This window comes from Suricata suricatta, chromosome 3 (genome assembly GCF_006229205.1).
Source record: "Suricata suricatta isolate VVHF042 chromosome 3, meerkat_22Aug2017_6uvM2_HiC, whole genome shotgun sequence".
Classification (NCBI taxonomy): Eukaryota; Metazoa; Chordata; class Mammalia; order Carnivora; family Herpestidae; genus Suricata; species Suricata suricatta.
Window position 1 is genome coordinate 42,009,787 of NC_043702.1, and position 19,713 is coordinate 42,029,499.

The 19,713-nt window shown below is 32.5% G+C and overlaps 1 protein-coding gene across 6 annotated transcripts in view; it reads right to left on the reverse strand.

The window, feature by feature from the left end:
- GLS (glutaminase) overlaps positions 1-19,713 on the reverse strand; it is an 81,161-nt gene that overhangs the window by 34,115 nt on the left and 27,333 nt on the right. For 3 of the 6 annotated variants that reach the window (XM_029934219.1, XM_029934220.1, XM_029934221.1), the window contains exons 7-13: positions 18,137-18,195; positions 10,388-10,420; positions 10,235-10,293; positions 7,135-7,201; positions 6,432-6,482; positions 3,639-3,815; positions 1,409-1,540 (exon numbers count right to left, since the gene is read on the reverse strand). In XM_029934219.1, the coding sequence (XP_029790079.1) occupies positions 1,409-1,540; positions 3,639-3,815; positions 6,432-6,482; positions 7,135-7,201; positions 10,235-10,293; positions 10,388-10,420; positions 18,137-18,195 (578 nt within the window). Of the gene's footprint in view, positions 1-1,408; positions 1,541-3,638; positions 3,816-6,431; positions 6,483-7,134; positions 7,202-10,234; positions 10,294-10,387; positions 10,421-11,194; positions 11,229-11,773; positions 15,040-15,061; positions 17,610-18,136; positions 18,196-19,713 lie in introns of those variants that run through there. The other 3 variants (XM_029934222.1, XM_029934223.1, XM_029934224.1) reach the window with 3 other exon arrangements.

A 19,713-nucleotide genomic window follows, 5' to 3' on the forward strand; every position in this document is an offset into this window, starting at 1 on the left:
TAGCACAAAAAGAGACACATAGATCAATGGAACAGAATAGAAAACCCAGAAATAAACCCACAATTATATGGTCAATTAATCTTTAACAAAGGAGGCAAGAATATGAAATGGTTCAAAAAGACAGTCTCTTCAACAAGTGGTGCTGGGAAAACTGGACAGCCACATGCAAGAGAATGCAACTGGATCTTTCTTACACCATACATAAAAATCAACTCAAAATGGACTACAGGCCTAAATATGAGACCTGAAGCCATGAAAATCCTAGAAGAGATCATAGGCAGTAATTTCTCTGACACTGGCTATAGCAACATTTTCCTAGATATGTCTCCTGAGGCACAGGAAACAAAAGCAAAACAAACAAAACAAAACCCAATTTGCTGAATGGAGCAAGATATTTGCAAATGACATATCTGATAAAGGGTTAGTATCAAAAATATATAAAGAACTGATACAACTCAATTCCTAAACAACAAATAATCAAATTGAAAATGGGCAAAAGACATGAAAAGACAGTTCTCCAAAGAAGACATGCAGATGGTCAACAGACACAAGAAAAGATGTTCACAACATCACTCATCATCAGGGTAAAGCACATCAAAATCACAATGAGAAACCACTTCACACTTGTCAGAATGGCTGAAATAAAAAACTCAAGAAACGAGTGCTGGTGAAGATATGAAGAAAAAGGAACCTTCATGCACTGTTGGTAGGAATGCAAACTGGTATAGCCTCTATGGAAAACAGTATGGAGGTTCCTTAAAAAGTTAAAAAAAATTTTTTTTAGAAATAGTACTATTGTATGATCCAGAAATCATACTACTAGCTATGTATCCAAAAAATACGAACACTAATTTGAAGGGAAATATGGACCCCTATGTTTACTGAAGCATTATTTACAATAGCCAAACTATGGAAATAGCCCAAGTGTCCATTAACAGACAACAAAGAAGTGGTGTAGGTATATACAATAGAATAGTAGTCAGCCATAAAAAAGAATAAAATCTTGCCACTTGCCACAACAGGATGGATCGAGAGTATAATACTAAGCAAAGTAAGCCAGTCAGAGAAAGACAAATACCATATGATTTCACTCATATGTGGAATTTAAGAAAACAAAGGGGGTGGGGGAAGATAACCCAAAAAGTAGACTCCTAACTACAGAGAACAAACTGGTAGTATCAGAGAGGAGAGGTGGGTGGGGTGATGGGTGAAATAAGTGAAGGGGATTAAGAGTACATTTATCATGATGAACACTGAGTAATGTATAGAATAGCTGAAAGACTATATTGTACACCTGAAATTAATATATCATTGTATGCTAACTATACTTGAATTAAAACTAAAGAAATCGAATCATTGGATGGTTCCACTTGTATGACCATTATTTTCAATAAGAAAATATGCTTACATGACAGAAGTGAATTCCCTTAACACTGTTGCCCATCTTGTCTAGAGGAGGAGACCAGCACATCATGCCCATGACATTAGGGACAACTAAAAGAATGCCCCCAGCAACTCCAGATTTTGCAGGAAGACCAACCTGAAAATAATTTTGGGGGAAAAAAAAGTATATTCTTGTTAACATTTTAAAATAAGAAAAATTATGTCCAACAATCAGGGAATTAGTTTAAAACTTCTGGTATAGTATATGTAGAATTCTAACATTATAAATGTTGTAGGTAAGTATTTATTAACATGTTTATAATACAGTAAATGTGAAAACACTTATAAAACAGTTGAGATATATTTAAATACAGAAAACTTTTGAAAAGACACTGTAAGGATTAAGACAGATTATATCTGAATTATGGGGCTCTGCATATTTTTATTATTTTGGATTATATATACTTTTTCCAAGTTTATTTGAGACAGAGAGCATACACATGCACTTGAGAGGGACAGAGAGGAAGAGAGAGAGAAAGAGAATCTCAAGCATGCTGATGCAGAGCTCACACCCACAAACCACAAGATCATGACCTGAGTCAAAATCAAGAGTTGGACACTTAACCAACTGAGCCACCCAGACACTACTGGACTAGACTTGCTAATTCTATAAACATGTATTAAAGTACGAAAAGTTATTTTCAGGGGCATCTGGGTGGCTCAGTCGTTTAAGCATCTGACTTCAGCTCAGGTCATGATCTCACGGTTCATGGGTTCCAGCCCCACGTCGGGCTCTGAGCCAACAGCTAGCTCAGAACCTGGAGCCTGCTTTGGATTCTGTGCCTCCCTCTCTCTCTGACCCTCCCCTGCTCACGCTGCCTCTCTCTCTCTCTCAAAAAAAAATAGAGCTTTAAAAAAATTCCTTTGAAAAGTTATGTTCAAAAAATATGTTACTAAAAAACAATGAGAAATTGTATTTCTTAAAAGAATTCCTGTGGTACACTGTCAGAGAATTGTCTGGGGAGCAGAGACAAGATGGTAATTCAAATTAATCCTCTTTAAAACACTTAAGTTCACATTATATAACTCGACAGTAACTGTAATAGACAAAATTAAAATCATCAGGCATTATTCACTAATGGCTTACTAACATTCTGATATTGAATACCTATTGCTAGAAGTAATCTTGCACACACACAAAAAAAATTTACCTTAATGGGATAAAACAATTTCCCAGGAATACAAGATACAAGGGACAATGGTATGGATATAATAAAGAAAATCTAGACTGTGAGAAATTATACAGGACAAATGACCCAGTTCTTTAAACTAAAAATAACAAAAAAGAGAGATCAAGGAGGAAAACATACATTTAAAATGTAATAATAAAGAGAGATACAACCAATCTTAACACCTGACCCTATTTGCACCTCACGTCAAATAAATTATAAAATAATAATTTACAAGACAATCCAGATAATCTGAACACTAAATATTTTGATATTAAAGATGAAAATGCTTTTATCTTTTTAAATGTAATAATGGTGCTATGTTTTTTTTTTTTTTAAAGACCTTATCATTCAAATTATATACTGAACTATATGACAAGGATTCGGAATAAAGATAAAACAATACTGGTCAGGTACTGATAATTATTTAAGCTGAGTAGTGGGTAACATTAAATGCCTCTCTCTATTTTTCTGTTCTAAAATTTTCAAATAAAAGAAATTTTTAGGGCATTATGTCTTGATATAAGCAAAATGAGGTAAGAAAGTCTATATATTTCACAGGTGTACACAAATGTTCACAAATGCACAACAGAGCTTAAAAAGTATATTTTTGTTAACTTAAATATCTTTTAAGTGCTTTAAAACATCTATGACTATAGCCAAAGGTGTTAAACATCCCAATTATGAGCTCCTTCTGAACTCAGGAGTTTTTAAGGTATGTAATCACCATAATGCTAAATTATATTAACAAGAAAAAGTAGAGAAAGACTGTACTAACTTTGCATATTGTAATGTCTTACAAGTAGAAGTGATGAGGTTCTATAAATTAAACTCCAAGTTCTTAAGAATACTGGGTAGCCTGATTAACTCTATTCCTTAACAAGTCTGTAACAAATTAACCTTGAAAACAAGTCTCTCTCTCAAAAATCAGTGCAGGTTTAGAATCAAAGTTCAAACTGTATTTTTAAAAGAACTAGTCCAGACTAGTTTCTTGCAGTAGAAAATTAAGATTAAACAATTACTTACATGGAAAGCAAACTGCCCGGAGAAATCATACATGCCACAGGAATGCATCAAACTCAGTGTATTTCGAACTGCTTCAGGGCTCAGTACTCTCTCACCAGTAATTGGACAGAAACCACCATTGGCCAGTGTTGCAGCCATCACACTGGCTGATTCACAAGTTACTTCAATGGAGCATAGCTAAAAGGAAGAAAAAACTGAATTCTGAAAATTTAGGTTGACATTATTTTTTGTACTAAAATTGACTTCTAAGAAAATTTATTTTATCTGATATTTCATTCAGATCGGAAATCTTTTTTATTTTTAACATTTATTTTCAAGAGACAGAGTGAGGCAGGGCATGAGTAGGGGAGGAGTAGAAAGAAAAGGAGACACAGAACATGAAGCAGGCTCCAAGCTCCAAGCTGTCAGCACGGAGCCTGACGTGGGGCTCAAACCCACGAACCATGAGATCATGACAGAAGCCGAAGTTGGACCGACTGAGCCACCCAGGTGCCCCAGATTTGAAAACTTTCTTTCAAGGGGATTATTTTAATATAACTTTATAACATGCCAAAGATTTTAATTTGAACAAATTTCAAGCCCCTTTAAGGTTTATCTTGATTTGCCCAGTTATCTAGTCTTTTATAATGGCCAAACCAGGATAGGAAAAGCCAGCCCCTAAGCATTAAGATTTATACTGGCCCCAAGTGATATTTAAACTTGCTTAAACATTAATGCTTTCTATAAGATACACAAACATAGTTATTTTTAAATTGAGAGAAAAAGGAGCCATGATGTATTTTTAAGATAAAGCAACGTACATTAATATCATGATAGATAGCATTTACACGAGAAATGGCTACTTTGGGAAAAAAAGATGCTAAAATGACATCTTCACAATAACGAAGTTCAGCATCCCTATGTATTAACCTGCAAAAAATTAAGAGACAGAAACCAAGACAATTCTAGCCTGGATACTTTGAGTGCCTAAGTCAAAATGTTACCTTTTAAACCACTTATTAATATTCAAATATTTATTTGATATTGATTATGGGTGCTGGATAGACTGATGAATAAAAAAAGGCAAAGTCCAGAGAATAGTATGAAATTTTTACACTTAAATATAATCAAAATAATGGAAATCATTTACCACAGCAAACCCAAATTTACCCATAAAACAGAAACAATAAATATGCCCAATTTAATTTTCATTAACAGTAACCCAAACTGGGGGGGGGGGGGGGGGGGGGGGGGGGGGCGCGGAGCGTGGGGGTTAGGAAGTAGATGAGAAAGAAGACAGGAAGGGAGAGCAGGAAGAAAAGACTGAGTTATCGACCTGCAAGCTTTCCTTACTCATTTTTCAAGATTCTACAAGAGGCACAAAGAGGTTTGGAAAGAGCACGAAGGAAAACTTATTAGCTACAGTGCATTAGGAAACTGACTGGGAGCCCTTTTCGATTTTTACTTTGGCTTGTTTATACTATAACCTCTTCCTTGGGGCGCCTGGGTGGCTCAGTCGGTTAAGTATCTGACTTTGGCTCAGGTCATGATCTCACGGTTTGTGGGTTCGAGCCCCATGTTGGGTTCTGTGCTGACAGCTCAGAGCCTGGAGCAGGTTTCAGATTCTGTTGTCCCCCAGTCTTTCTCTGCCCTTCCCCCACTCATGCTCTGTCTCTCTGTCTCAAAAATAAATAAACTATAAAAAAATAAAATTTTAAAAAACCTCTTCCTTATTTCTCCAAAACTACAGAACCTACTTACTATACTGACCCAGATAGCAAAGACTTACGTAGATATAATTATGAAAAGCTTTCTAAAAGATTTAAACTCCAATGATCATTTCCTAACTTATACTTAGTATTAATTGGAATTTTGTCATAAGATGCTATATATACCAAATTTGACAAATCCCAATGTCAGAGTACTTTCTTGATACCCTGATCAGATGTTCAATTACATGCAGCTCTTCTCCAAAAATGTAAGGCTTCTAATCTACAGCTTTCTCTTGATTTTTGCCCTGAAGTGCAGGAATTTCATAGTAGATTAGTAGGACCTAGTATAATAGCTAAAGTATATATACCAAAGGATAAGAAACATTAATGTATGGAAGAAATAAAAGTAAATAACACTATTATAGCTTTGGACCTTATAGCTCCAAAGGAATCTGACACATATCACTGCATGTTATCTTCAAGATAATTCAGACAGCGAGGGTAAGAGTATGCTACACATAATGAAACTAGGTCTAAGTAACTGAAATTACATCACATGGCTAAAAAGTGGTCAGATTAGACCTTGATCCAGACTGACAGTCTGGATTCTGGATTCACAGTTCTTCATACTGGCAAGTGACAAGCTGTCATCAAAATCTACATTATCAACCCCCCCTTATATATTCTTTAACATTACTACAAGATTGAAATTAAAGCACCTTTAAAAGTAAAGATAGGCAAATATAAGATTAACTAGAAATCAATAATAATTATTGTTACAGTTCATCTGTAGGAATGAACTGAACTGAAAATACAGGGAGAAATGAGGGCTGTCTGGGAAGGCTCTCTAAAACGGAGTTCTATAATCACAGCAGATTATGTGAGTGGCCCACGCATGAATGTGGTGAAGCATTCCTTATTACATTCTAAGGCATGATTTTAGGAGAAAAAAACATGAGAATGTCTCTCAGGATTTTTTTTGGAAGGTCAACGGTAAATATATATTATCTTAACCTAGAGTCATGATTACAGAGACATCTATACTCTGCACAACGTGACACATCCATTTATATGTACGATTCATAAAGTTAAAGTAAATTACCTGGAAATAGAAGTCTAATATACCAACCATGTCTGTGCCTTCTGGAAAACACTGAAAAAATAAAAAGGCAATTAAAAACAAGAACATATGCACATAGGTAAGAGATACCTAAAGATTAAAAAGTTTAAAATGTACATAAGTGTCTCATATTAATTGAGAACAAAATAGCATATAACCTATAAAAAGGTTTACACCCTTTTTCCATGAAATAATAAAAGCAATAAAGCGAAACTACATTACATACAGATTTCCAGATACTAATTTAACAATGAGAAACTGATTCATAATTCATAAACAAAGATATTGGACCACCCAATTAAAATTTAAAAACCAGATGTGATCAACAATAGTCTGGCGTCACATTTTAGAAAAACAGGCTAATCCTTAAGAAAAACTTACATTAACGTAACTAGTCAAATATTGGAATCCTGCCAGATATTAAATCGATTTAATATTAACATTTTGAAACATGTAAATATGTATGCTAAGAACTCAACAATAGGTTTTAAGCAGCTGTCTATTACTGTTTATGGTTTAGAAGTTTTTCCAAATCACTCTTGAGTTAATCGTTTTTTTCTATAAAAACTTTATGATTAAGATGTGTCAAAAATGGCTGTATAATTCCAGAAATTGGCTTAGCATACATGTTTATATATTTTATAAATAAAAGAAAAATTTGAAATAGAAACAAAAATTCAAAAACCTTCTTTTCTTTTAGGTAATATCCTATTGCAAAATTTCGATCTCCACTTTCTCTTTCAGATTGAAACCTAGGAGGAAAAAAAAATTGCTCTATTTACTTATTTTCTATAAAAGTATGATTGTTCTGTAGTTTGTTTTTTTTTTCTGAGCCAAGAGAGCCTTTATTGGCTTCTGTAGTTCAAATGAATAGCAAAATGTAGTATAAAGAACACAGACCTAAGAGCCAAGACTGATGGGTTCCAGTCTCAGTTCTGCCAATAGGTTAGCTATTTGGTTTGGGGAAATCATTTAAGTGACAATTCTTTCAGTCTTAATTTTCTCAGCTGTAAAAGGACTGAAATGAGCTAGGCCCTTCTAGTCTTCCTTGTTGGTGAAAAAGAAGCTAATTTAAAAATTATCAAGTATTACACCATTAAAAACACACTAAAAAACTGCAAAAATCTTCTGGGTCCTCCAAAAGTACAATAATCATTTCCAACTGAGGGAATCCATGGAAATTTCCCCTAAGAGAGGGACACATGAAATGAGCCTTTCAGCATTTGTTGGATTAACAGATTTCGGGGGGAAGCCTAGGCAGTGGGAAATCCCATGTAGCATGAACAAAGTTACAAAAGTATAAAAGACAGGACTTCACTGAAGAATGGCACATATTCTGATATATCTGGGAAATAGGGTCCATGGAGAAGACTGGAGAACCATCAAACTAACAAAGAGACTGGAACCATGTTATCAAGACTGATAAATGCTAAAAATGGCTCCTGATGGCCTATCAAATGAGAGCTTGAAGGCTTTCGATCAAATTACCTTGTCAGATCTACATTTTAGAAGGATAATTCTGACATCAGTCTGGGAAAGGGGAAAAAGAAAGATGACTTATGTTATTAGGAGACCAGAGTAATAAGAGACATAGAAAGCCTGAACTTAGGTCGTGGTGATAGAAATGGAAGGAGAGGTATGATCAAACATGAGAGCAGTTCAGCAAGTCTTCCAACCTGATGGGAAAGAGGAGAAATGGTAAATGAAGTCTGGTACAAAAGTCTAGATTTCTAATGCAATCTACTGAAAGGACTGTGTTATCAACTGTCATGGGAATCCTTGGTGCAAAGAGCAGTTTGAGAAGAAAAAGAATGAGTTTTAATTTAGACAGATATAACTTGTGTGGTACACTTGCGAAATCAACCTGCAAGCATCCAGAAGGTTGCTGACAAAAGAGGAACTGTGGGTGACACTCTTTATTATCAATCACAAGGGGTGGTGGCAGTGGTGGGGACAGTCCCTCCTAACAATACACGTTGATGTTTCTATGGTCAGAAAAACAATATTGGATATGAAAAAACTCTTGAAAATAAGCTTGTCAACTTGCCATACCTTAAAAAAAAAAAAAATCAGCATGGTGTACATAAAGGACTAACTACTTAGCAATTACCACAGTAACTAGCATATAGTTCTGTTCACCAAACAGTATCAAGTGGCTGTTATTTGCTAGGTAACAGGAGTACAAAAATGAACTGCAAGACAATTCTATCCAGGTCTAAAGGAGGTCAGAGTCTAACGTTAGTGATGAGGCAGTGAGACATAAAGTAAGCTCAATTAAATATGGTAATATGAAGAGTACAGAAGAGAGGTGAGATGAGATTCGAGAAAAACTTCATGGAAAGATACTTAAGTTGATGAATAAAAGTTGGTAGAACAGAGAATCTGAAAATTTTTGCCTCCTGAAACATGAATTACAAAGTATTACCTATTTAGTGTTCATGCCAAAACTGTTTCAGCTCTTTATCTAACCACAAGGAAATAATCAGACCTATTCAAAATGGGGAATATCCACTATAGCCCATGGGTCAGATGTAGCCTTCTGCCTATTTTTATAAATAAAATTTCTTGGAACACAACCTCAATATTGTCCATGGCTGCTTTCATACTAAAACAGTAGAAATGAGAAGTTGCAACAGAGTCCATAGGGCCCAAAAGTCTGAAAAATTTACTATCTGGTCCTTCACAGAGAAAGTTAGTTTCTGCTTTGTAAAACAAGTGGCTGGCACTCTACAGAAAGACATTTAATAAAATTTTATAAAGCAAGGGTGTAGGGCAGGCAGACTCTTCTATTTTAAAAAGGCAAAAGAGACATAAATGTAATGCATGAACCTTGATTAATTCCTGGGAAGAAAAGATCATAAAAGGTATTCAGAAGGTGAACAGTTGGTTACATATTAATAACACCTTAAAATTAATGTTAATTATCTTAATGTTAATGTGTTGATGGCATTGTGGTTATGTAGGAGAATGCTCCTATCGTAGAATACACATGTTGAGTTATTCATGGGTGAAGTGTTGTGACATCTACAACTTTATTTCTCAGTTCAGAGAAAAAAATGTATATTTATGGTCGCGCACGCACACATGTGTGTAGAAATACAAGTTTTAAACAGTTATCTAAAGAAAGAAGTTGAGGAAAAGCAAATGAGACAATATTAATCAGAAAATATCAACAAAAGATACCCAGATATTCATTGCTTACTCCTTCAACTTTTCTACAGACTGCAGATTTCAAAATAAAACTGGGGTTAAAATCAAGTTAGCTAAGCAGAGGGATTGAGAGAGGTAAAATAGGTATTACAGGCAAAGAGGAAAAAGTAAGTAATTTAAGGGAAAGTTGGGATCCCTTCTCACTCTATAACCACAAGAAGTCTCTCCAACTGATTCAAAGCATTTAAGTGTTCTCCCTCAGCAGAAATAATTCATTTCCCTCTAATGACCATATTTTAAGTAATTATTTATTCGCTGAAGTAATAAGCCCTAGGACCAACAAGGGAAACCAGATTAATTCTAAATACACTATGTATTATATATGTAGAGAAAGGGGAGACGTTGGGGTAGGGGGACAAAACAGCATTTAAAATAGAATTCTATAGGGGCGCCTGGGTGGCTCAGTTGGTTAAGTGTCCAACTTTAATTCAGGTCATGATCTTGCAGTTTGTGTCATGTTCTGTCCCTCAAAAATGACTAAACATTAAAAAATTTTTAATAGAATTTTATAGTCTAGATATTTTTAATTTAAAGAGGACTGGCCCATTGTAAAACCTGTCAAAAATCAGACTCACGTTGCATTACTGAATCCAACATATTCATTGCCAGCCATCTTATTCAAAAACTGCATCACCTATAAGCCAAAATTGGAAAGCATTAGTAATTAAATAACAAGTATTTAAGGAATATAAATACAGCACAGAATTTGTTTTCTATATTGTACTTACATAGTCAAATTTTTCAGCATTATTCACTCCTTGCTGCAAAGAAATGAGATAAATATGTTAATAGAGGCACCATTACAGTTTAAGTTTTAACTGAATATAATATCAAAATTTCAAACTGCTATTATAATTAATATACTGTGCATTAGTACTTTTAAATCTAGGAAATACTTCTAAAATAATTTAATATTTACATAAACTTTTTACATGTTCTTTTATTAATACCAATGTTGACAATGGATCTGAATCACAAAGGGAATGCTTTATTTTAAGTATAGCGTTACCCAACCCAAAGTTACAGAATTTTAGTTACCCCAAATCCCCTTATCTTTCATGAGAACACATATCTGCTAGAACATTTGTTATGTAATTTCATATTTTAACAAAAACTTAAAATAAAGTTTCACCCTTAGAAAAGAGTATAAATTATGCTTTTCAAGTAGGAACAATCTACTTATATTTTTAAAATAACCTTAAACCAGTATTAGAGTTAGAAAAATGAGTTACGTTGCAAACTAAACTAATCTTTTATAATTCTAGTATATGCAAACATCCTGTATACATTTTGCCAGTATAAAGAAAGGTCTACCTTTCACATCTCATTTGTTTTAATATGTGAACTAAAAAGCATATATTCAAGAGTTTCTAAAAAAATTAGCTACATTAGAATTTAGCAGTATGCCAATTCAGAGCATGGAAGATGTATTGTTTCATCACTTCTATTTCTGACGTGTTAGCTACTGCAAATGTCAATAGGAAAAATCTAGGTAATGTAGATCAGTTCAAGTAGCCAAATGGTTTCATTTTTACCTCGGCGAAGTTTACAAAGCAGTAAGATGTAGATCTGAAATCAAACGTATTGATTGGTGATATGCACCCAATAGAAACAATACATCTCTAATTTTTAAAACAGGTTTAAAATAATTTGACTACTAAAATGTTAAAAACAAAAGTTTTAAACTTCACCCTCAAAAATGCCAAAACATTACACTTCAAAATTTGATTATAATGGGGAAAACCTGTATCAAAGAATTATTTAACTGAATAAAGTCAGGTTCATTCTCCACTTTACAAGTGGATTAAGATCTGGCTGATAAGCTGTGAAACCTTACAAATCAACTTATTTACCAAAGAATGCCAATCACATATACAATCAGTAGCTGAAAAGAACACCACACTATTTCATCAAAATTAGGCATTAACAAAGCTTAAGCGAGATAATGATGGGTAATTTAGCTACAGCCATATTGTAATCACTATCTATGTATTTTCTCTAAAGTGCCCTTTGACATATCTTAAGTTTCCTTTCCTTATAATACACCAGAATTCAAAATGTAGAAATGTAACTCCAAAGCTGTTCAATGAAAAATAATTAAAAGAAGAAATTACCAACTTCATTGAACTGTTGCAGTTGTCAAAATATTCCATAGATCCTAATGCTGTAAAATATGTAACAACATTTAAACCACAAAAACCTTTTTAACCTTTGAAAAAGCACAAAAAAAAAAAAAAAAAACAACTCTTTTGGAAAAGGATGTCAGCATTTGCATTGGGATGTTACATGGATAATTACCATAATACAATTTATCAACGTAAAATAAGCAAGTTATACTGAACTTTCATTCTGTGACCTAAACTGTGCCTTACAGAACAAATACGAATTTTCTTTATTAAGCTGTCATGTTTAATAAAAAGAAAAAAGAACTTTCAATTCTAGACTATGGTCACATTCTTGATCTACTTCGTAGCTTACTAAATTAAAGCATAATTAAGTTTTCTTCTAACCTGTTTTTAAAAAATTGTTATTTAACAATGTCAATCATAAAACATTTTGGATAGATTACTTGAAATGTCTGAATTATATAAAGAAGTAAAATAAACTATCTGATTCTGTTGACCCAAGAAAGTCTCTCCCCAAAATTTCCCCATTTAAATGTAAAAGCACTTGTTTAATGTTTGTTCTTACTATCTACCCTACTCAGAAAAAATACACATACAAAATAGAGTAAACCCCCCTAAAAGCAAAAATACAAACTGTAAAAATAAAATCCATCATCATCTAGTAGTGGGGTAAAGAGGGGTGGAGGACAAGATACTATGAAAGTTAGAAGCCAGGAATGGGTCCATGGGGGCTAGCTACACTATCATATTTTGTGTATGTTTGAAATTTTTCATAAAAAAGTTAAAGAAAAAATGTTTATTTGTTATAATGTCGTATGTTAATTTACAAAACTGTTATTTTAGAATATTCTGTTCCTTTTGAAATAGAAATTGATTTCTAATTAGTTCATGTGTAAGTGGATATTTTCTATTGCTAGAATAGAGATTAATTATATTCCTATTTAAAATTTTTACAGAAGTACAAGTTAAGAAGTCTTTCTGACAACAGATGAGTAGACAGAAATAAAAAAGGTTTTGTTATAGCAATATCACTCAATTCTTTTACATAGTTTTAATACATATAAAAGTCACAGAGCAATCCATTCTTAAAAGTTACACTTCATGTTCTTAATAACTAACAACTTGATTAGATCCTCTGTCCATTTTGTTGAAACGAAAGACCTGGAAACAACCTAGGATACAAGAGGGCTGTTCCCACTTATTATGATGGTTCATGTCCTCAGCAACACTGACTCCAAAATTTCAAAATGTTCTCTTTTGCTGATGCCCAAGAGGTTTTTAGAATCTGAAACATTGTACCACAGTAAAAATTGGTATGAATGAGAAGTATGCTTTCTTTTGAAAAACAGGAGGAAATGTGGACCAAAGGCAGACTAATTTTAAGAAAGACATATATGAAAACTGAGATTTGGAAGCTGATAGTCTTAAAACTATCAATGCCCCTTTATCTCTTGGAAAAAAATTCCCATAACCAGGGATATGTTTATCCTAGTTTTAAATCACTGAACAACCACTGTTTTATGTTATTTTAATCTTAGAAAAAGTTACAATGATATATAGGTAAGTACAGTAGTAAAATTTAATAAATTGAAGAAAATCCTTTTACCAAATGATTTATTAAATTCATTCACCAAATGAATTTTTTTCCCCCCTGAGAAAAGGTGTTTTTATTAAAACAAGGGGACAGGACCTATGGGCAGAAAGAACTACACTGTGATTGTGAGGAGTGACTGATTATTTACTTTTAAATTGGGGAAGTAGAGATAAAGGAAGTTTCTAAGGAAGAACTTTTCATATGTTAAAGAAGACTTCTAAAAAGCAAACTACACAGTTTGTCTGAAAAAGGTAGTTAGTAATCAGATCCTGAGACTAGAAAATTATACAAGTTAATTTTTCTGTAAAGATACCTATACTAACTTAAATAATTTCCATTTCATTGAAGAAAACTTTATGAATGAAAACACTGATAAAGAGGCACTGACTTTTTAACACTGGCTATTTTTTTTAAAAGAATTAATGTAACTACACTTAAGTTTTTAGAACCTGTGTTAACAACATACTCCTGAACTGAATTATGTAGTATACACTAAAACACAGGTAAAAATATTACTGTAATAGGGACATCTGCTACTAAGTTTAATATTAACATGACTCATTTGAAGTCAATGCATTAATCAGAGTTACTGTGTAAGTAAATCACTCGATTCCATTCATAAAGTATGGAGGTGTAAAAGCCAATTGAAAATTAGAGATCACAGAGAAAAGAGGATATAAAAGAGGCAAAAAGAGGTAACTGAAAAATGATTTATAGACTACATTTAATTTACTCTTGCCACAGAATACGCTTTAAAGCAAAATAATAGTTGAAAGATTTAAAATATAAATTACAGGCAAAAAATGTTCTATATCTAGTATTTTACAGATTAACCCTAAATATAAAGTAAGAGAAAAGTGAATTCTGGTGTCGATAAATTATCTGCCTTTCATAAAAACAAAAAACAAAAAAAATCTCAAACCAACTGGTATAAACATGGAATGACTAAAACAATACTACAATAAAATTACCAAGTCCAAGTCATCATCCAGTACTCCCCAGAGCCACAAACCACTTAAAAGTGTGGCTTACAAGTCCAACAAATTACTAACACAACTAAACTGAGCACTACATACATACTAACTAAAGTCATCTTATTTTCATGAAATATGATTAAGTTATTTTTTAATGAGAGGGAAAAAAATCTGATTTTTTAAATTTAAAAATACTTCCGATTAAAAAAAAAACTTCTTTAAATGACCAAAACTGGAAAGCACCACTAGAATAAAAACACATGAACACAGAAGATGGTGTAACTTACTCTTTACCTTTAAAGTAAAAAAACAAAAGTAAATAAACAAATCTAAAATAAAATAAAATAGCAGACCTATGGCAATTATATTGTAGTATGTTTTCCTCTTTTTCCCACCCTAACCCTCAAGTTACAAGATCTAAACTTTTAAACTAAATTAGTTGAAGTTTTTACCACTGCAAAGAAAAAAATTATGTAAGTATACATCTATTTCATCCAGAGTAACTGTGCTCCTTTCAAATTATGTACTTTTCCCTTTAAATCAAGTAACCATATTATCATCAGATTAAAACAAACTACATCAAAAAGTACTCCTTTAAGTTCAGTAGTTACCACAAAGAAAAAGAAAGAATATTACTTTTATAGTTTTTAAAATTATGTGCATTTTAAGTACAAAATGACATTTGGGTTTTTTTTTGAAGGTATTTACCTAGATAGCTTTGTTTAAAATTTTAAATATTGGAGTTTTCCTATAAGTTTAGTAGTTAAGAATTTATGCAACAGGTTCCTTCTGTCCAAATCCTCCTTTTTTCCACAATCTGCTAATCCTTTTGAACATTTGCTCTGCCTCTTCCCCCATTTCCTGAGGATCATCTCCAATCCTACAAGGAAAAAATATCAATACTACAAAATTAAGAAATAAAGAGTCTTACTAAAGACTCTACTTAATTTGTGTGTGTGTGTGTGTGTGGGAGAAGACTAACATGATGAGAATGTTTAAATAGCACCATAATAAAGTTTAAGTTTGAAAGAAAAAAATAGCTTTAAAGTCATCAACTAAGAGCTAAAATACAAAATTCACATCTAATAGCCATGGTAAAATATCCACGCTTTCGGTATTCAAATGCAAGCTCCTTGAGAAAAGGCTTAGTTCCTTTACAGATAGTAGGCACTGACTAATGTCCAAAGAATAACTATATTACACCCACTAAATATTAGATGTGACTTTTAAATCAATAAGTTATTATTTGTACAAATTAAAATTTTAAAAATATAATTTTTCCTTTAGGACAATATAACAATGCTAGGTAAAGAAAAGACGTTATCAAAAGAAACAGCAAACACCTACATTAAATATGGCAGAGTGAAGTCTAATGAAGAGCAAACAAATGAGGAGAGCTCAAGCCCAGCTCTTCTGCTGCGAGCCCTTATCTAGTCTCCGTTTCCTCACTGCACCTTCAAGAAAGCTGGACCTGAAGACTCTTTCAGCTATGGTTTTGCTAATTCAATTTCGATTACCAATTCATAAATATTGTGATCATACAACTGCATAGATCACATACAGATATTTAGAGGAGGAGCTCTGAATTCTTTTTTAAAAACAGCCTATGAAAAGTATTACATCTTGGGGCAGTTTTACAGAGAGATATAAGGCTTACCCCTCCAAGACTTAGATGAACTTCAATAAAGAAAAAAGAAAAAAGAAAGAAACTTGTGAAATACTTCTAAAAACAAAGCAAAAAGTCTAAGAAAGTGATCTTAAATATGAACTATACTCCAAAGCCTTATTTTCAACTTTGCCAGTAAATTAAAAATGTTTACACATTTAAAACCACTGATCAAATTTATAAATACAAGATGACTCAGTTAAATTTTTGCACTGTTGGACACTGAACCACACTTATGTGTATGCATTTTTAAAAAACTATTTCTAAGTTCATTAATGTGGCTCAATGTACCATTCATGGCTTATGACTACATATGGTAAGTAAAACTAATAAGGTGATGGTGTGATTATGACCAGACATGCATTTCTCACATGCAGCATTTCAATGTAGTATATATGATACCCATGAATCATTAAACAGAAGATGTTTAATTGCATGCAGTTAAGGAAGGCTTCTTTTAGTTATATACATACATACGCCCTTTTCTGAAAATACTATTCGGTGTGCTATGTTAATCTTTCTTCAATGTAAGAGTTCTTAAACTGGGATTCATGGATCAGCTTCAAAGGGTTTGTGAATTCCCCAAAATTTATAGAAAATTATAGTATGTGAACATTTTCCTGGGAAGACTCAAAAAAGGTTTGGAACCATTGTAGTGGTTTTCTCATCAAGCATTAACACATACATTATATTATTATAACTTTCCTTACCTCTAAATTAACTTGTTCAAATATAAACAATTACTAATTAGACTTTTCTCTCACTGCAATGTTCACTGGATTTTACTGTAAGGGCCCACTTATTTGTGTCTACCTCACCCTACAAGGTAAGCTACCTGAAGGAAAGGGCTGTGCCTCATACAGATCTTTATTATGGTTTTCTGTAATAAATACTATTACCTCAAGCTGACAACTTTTATCTTATGTAAAAGTTATAAATACTTAGATATTGTAATATGCAAAATAACTTTCCAGAGCCTATTAAAATTAGTTATATTAAAAATTAATACCTGATTATTATATCTACTTCACTAGTTACAAGGATTAAGAGGGCTAAATACAAAATATGTGCCCCAAATAACAACTAAACATACATAATGCTTATGATAGTAGTAGTCTTCTATTTTAAAGCCTTTTCTCATGAATATATAAAATTCATGAAGGAGAGGATTTCTAGCATACAAATTAGATATATTTTTATTAACTGGGCCAAGGGCATAATTCATACCTAAGCACTCTTTGTGTAACAGGGTATCACATCCTTACTAATGCATCTATAAAAGCCGTGTAGTTATGTTTTTCTCATGCTTGGAAAAGATAGGCATAGATTTATTAAAGAAAGTATATAAATGTTCCAAACATAAATGAGATATATTTGAATATAAATGAGATTTATAATTAGAAATTAAAAAAATCTAAATAGTACCACACAATAAAACCATTTTCAAATACTTATTCCAAACAACAGAGCTTCCAATTATTAAGGCAAACTAGACACTAAAACAATCAAAACATACAATGCAAAACAAAGCATAAGAAAAATTATATAACTTAATAATTGGAATAAGTCTTACTTATTTTAGTTATGACAATAAGCAAAACAAATGAAAGAAATTCAATGAAAATTGGAATGTAGCTCCTGAGTAGAAAGGATTTCAGAATATTCAAGGGTAAATGTACTTTGTCTTACTTAACACAAAGTACCAGAACAAATGTTCCTACATATGCTGATGAAAAACAGTAAACAGTTAAATGCTTTTAATTGTGTTTACATCTGTTCATTCTCAAAGAGCCAAAAAGAAAAGGAAGAAAACAATATCAGAACTTTCGGAAGAATAACCTCTTTGCCTATTGTTCAGCAGAGACTTCTTTTTTTTTGCCAGATCTTCAGGCCAAGAGTAACTGAGTAACTCTTAAAATGAGTCATCTGTTTTAAATTTTGTCCTTGAAATTACATTTTTAATTTTGAAGTAAATATGAATCTTAACTTTTTACCATAAGATTAATTTTTTAACACCAAAACTTTTCACAGTTCTATATAAATAATCCAATATTCATCTTTATGCCTTAGTTATTTTTAAAAACTTACTAGGTTAAAAGGAATTGTCAACATTTTACCTTTATTAATGAAGTCACAACAATTGCTCCGGCATTTACCATAGGATTGTGTGGCTTATCTGTAAAATATAAAAACAACAACATTATTTTGAATATTTGATATCATTTTCCATGATGCAGAGGTATTTCTCATCAACATGTATTTATTTTCTTTATGTAAGATATTGTTACAGTTCTTTTTGGCGGAGGGGATGAAAGGGTGAAGGAATGCATTTAGTCACTTATTTATCAAACCAGTAATACACTTCATAATAATTATACATAATATATATGTCTACATATGTACATAATAATTATGTAGGAAAACAAAGATTCATGTAGAATCTTCATGTAGAAAGGCAGTGAATAGTATTATAAGAGTACAACCAAATTTCCTAACTCTACCATTTACTTGACCTTGAGCAAGTAACAACTTCATTGTGCCTCGACTTCCTCACTGTAAATTAGGAGTAATAAATAGCACCAACACCCCAGTGAAACCTAATGCTTGAATGAATTAACACACATAAAATGCTTAAATGTATTCAGCACACCCTTAGGCATTCATATAAGGTTACTATAAAAACAGCCTCGAGAAAAGCACAATTGCTTTTTAAAAGTGCTTTATTTTTGTTTTATGTATATACACATACATATGCAGAAAAGAAAACACAAATACTATAAAGGGGTATAGCTATTATAAAAATATTACAGGGGATTTAAATTGTATTCTCTGTTCTTCCTATATTTCCTGACAATTAAGATGTTTATTTAAAAAATTACTTAAAAATTTCAATTCATCCCAAATCCTATCTCTTCTAATTCTTACAACAAATAAAATTTCAAATCTCAACTGATTCCATTCATGGCACTGCACAAATGCCAAACACAAACCTCTTAAAGCACTGAAAACATTCACTTAAAAGCACAACTACTAATTTATCTGTTTGTGGTAGTGACGTATTTGGGGGTGGAGGAAACAAGTTCTTATCTAACTTGACAAATCCAATAGATTATTAAGTCATTGCTACATTATTAGCCTCCTTAAATTTTAAGCAGGTTACCTTCTGTAAGATGAACCAACCTATGATTAAATAACTGAGCTGTAAAAAGCAGCCTAGCAGTTTTTAACTGTTAAACAAAGAGTAGCCATATGACCCAGAAATTCCATTCCCAGTATATAACCAAGAGAAATAAATATGTATGCACAAATACTTGTACACCAACATTCACAGGAATAATACTGATAACAGTCAAAAGTGAAAACCTCAAATGTCCCATCAACTGATGGACAGATAAACAAAATATGGTATTATTACCAATATTGCCAATATAAGGTAATATTATTAAGCAACTCTTTAAAAAATGAAGTACTGATACATGCCAAAACACGCAAGTACTTTAAAAGTAACATGCCAAGTAAGACAGACCTGTCATAAAATACCAAATATCATAGTATTTCATTTATATTCAATGTCCAGAATCTATAGAAACAGAGAGTAGATACCTAGTTGCCAGGCATAGAAGAGAAATGGGTACTGCTAATCAAAATGGGTACTCACTGGGTACAGGGTATTTTTGGGGTGACAAAAGTGTCC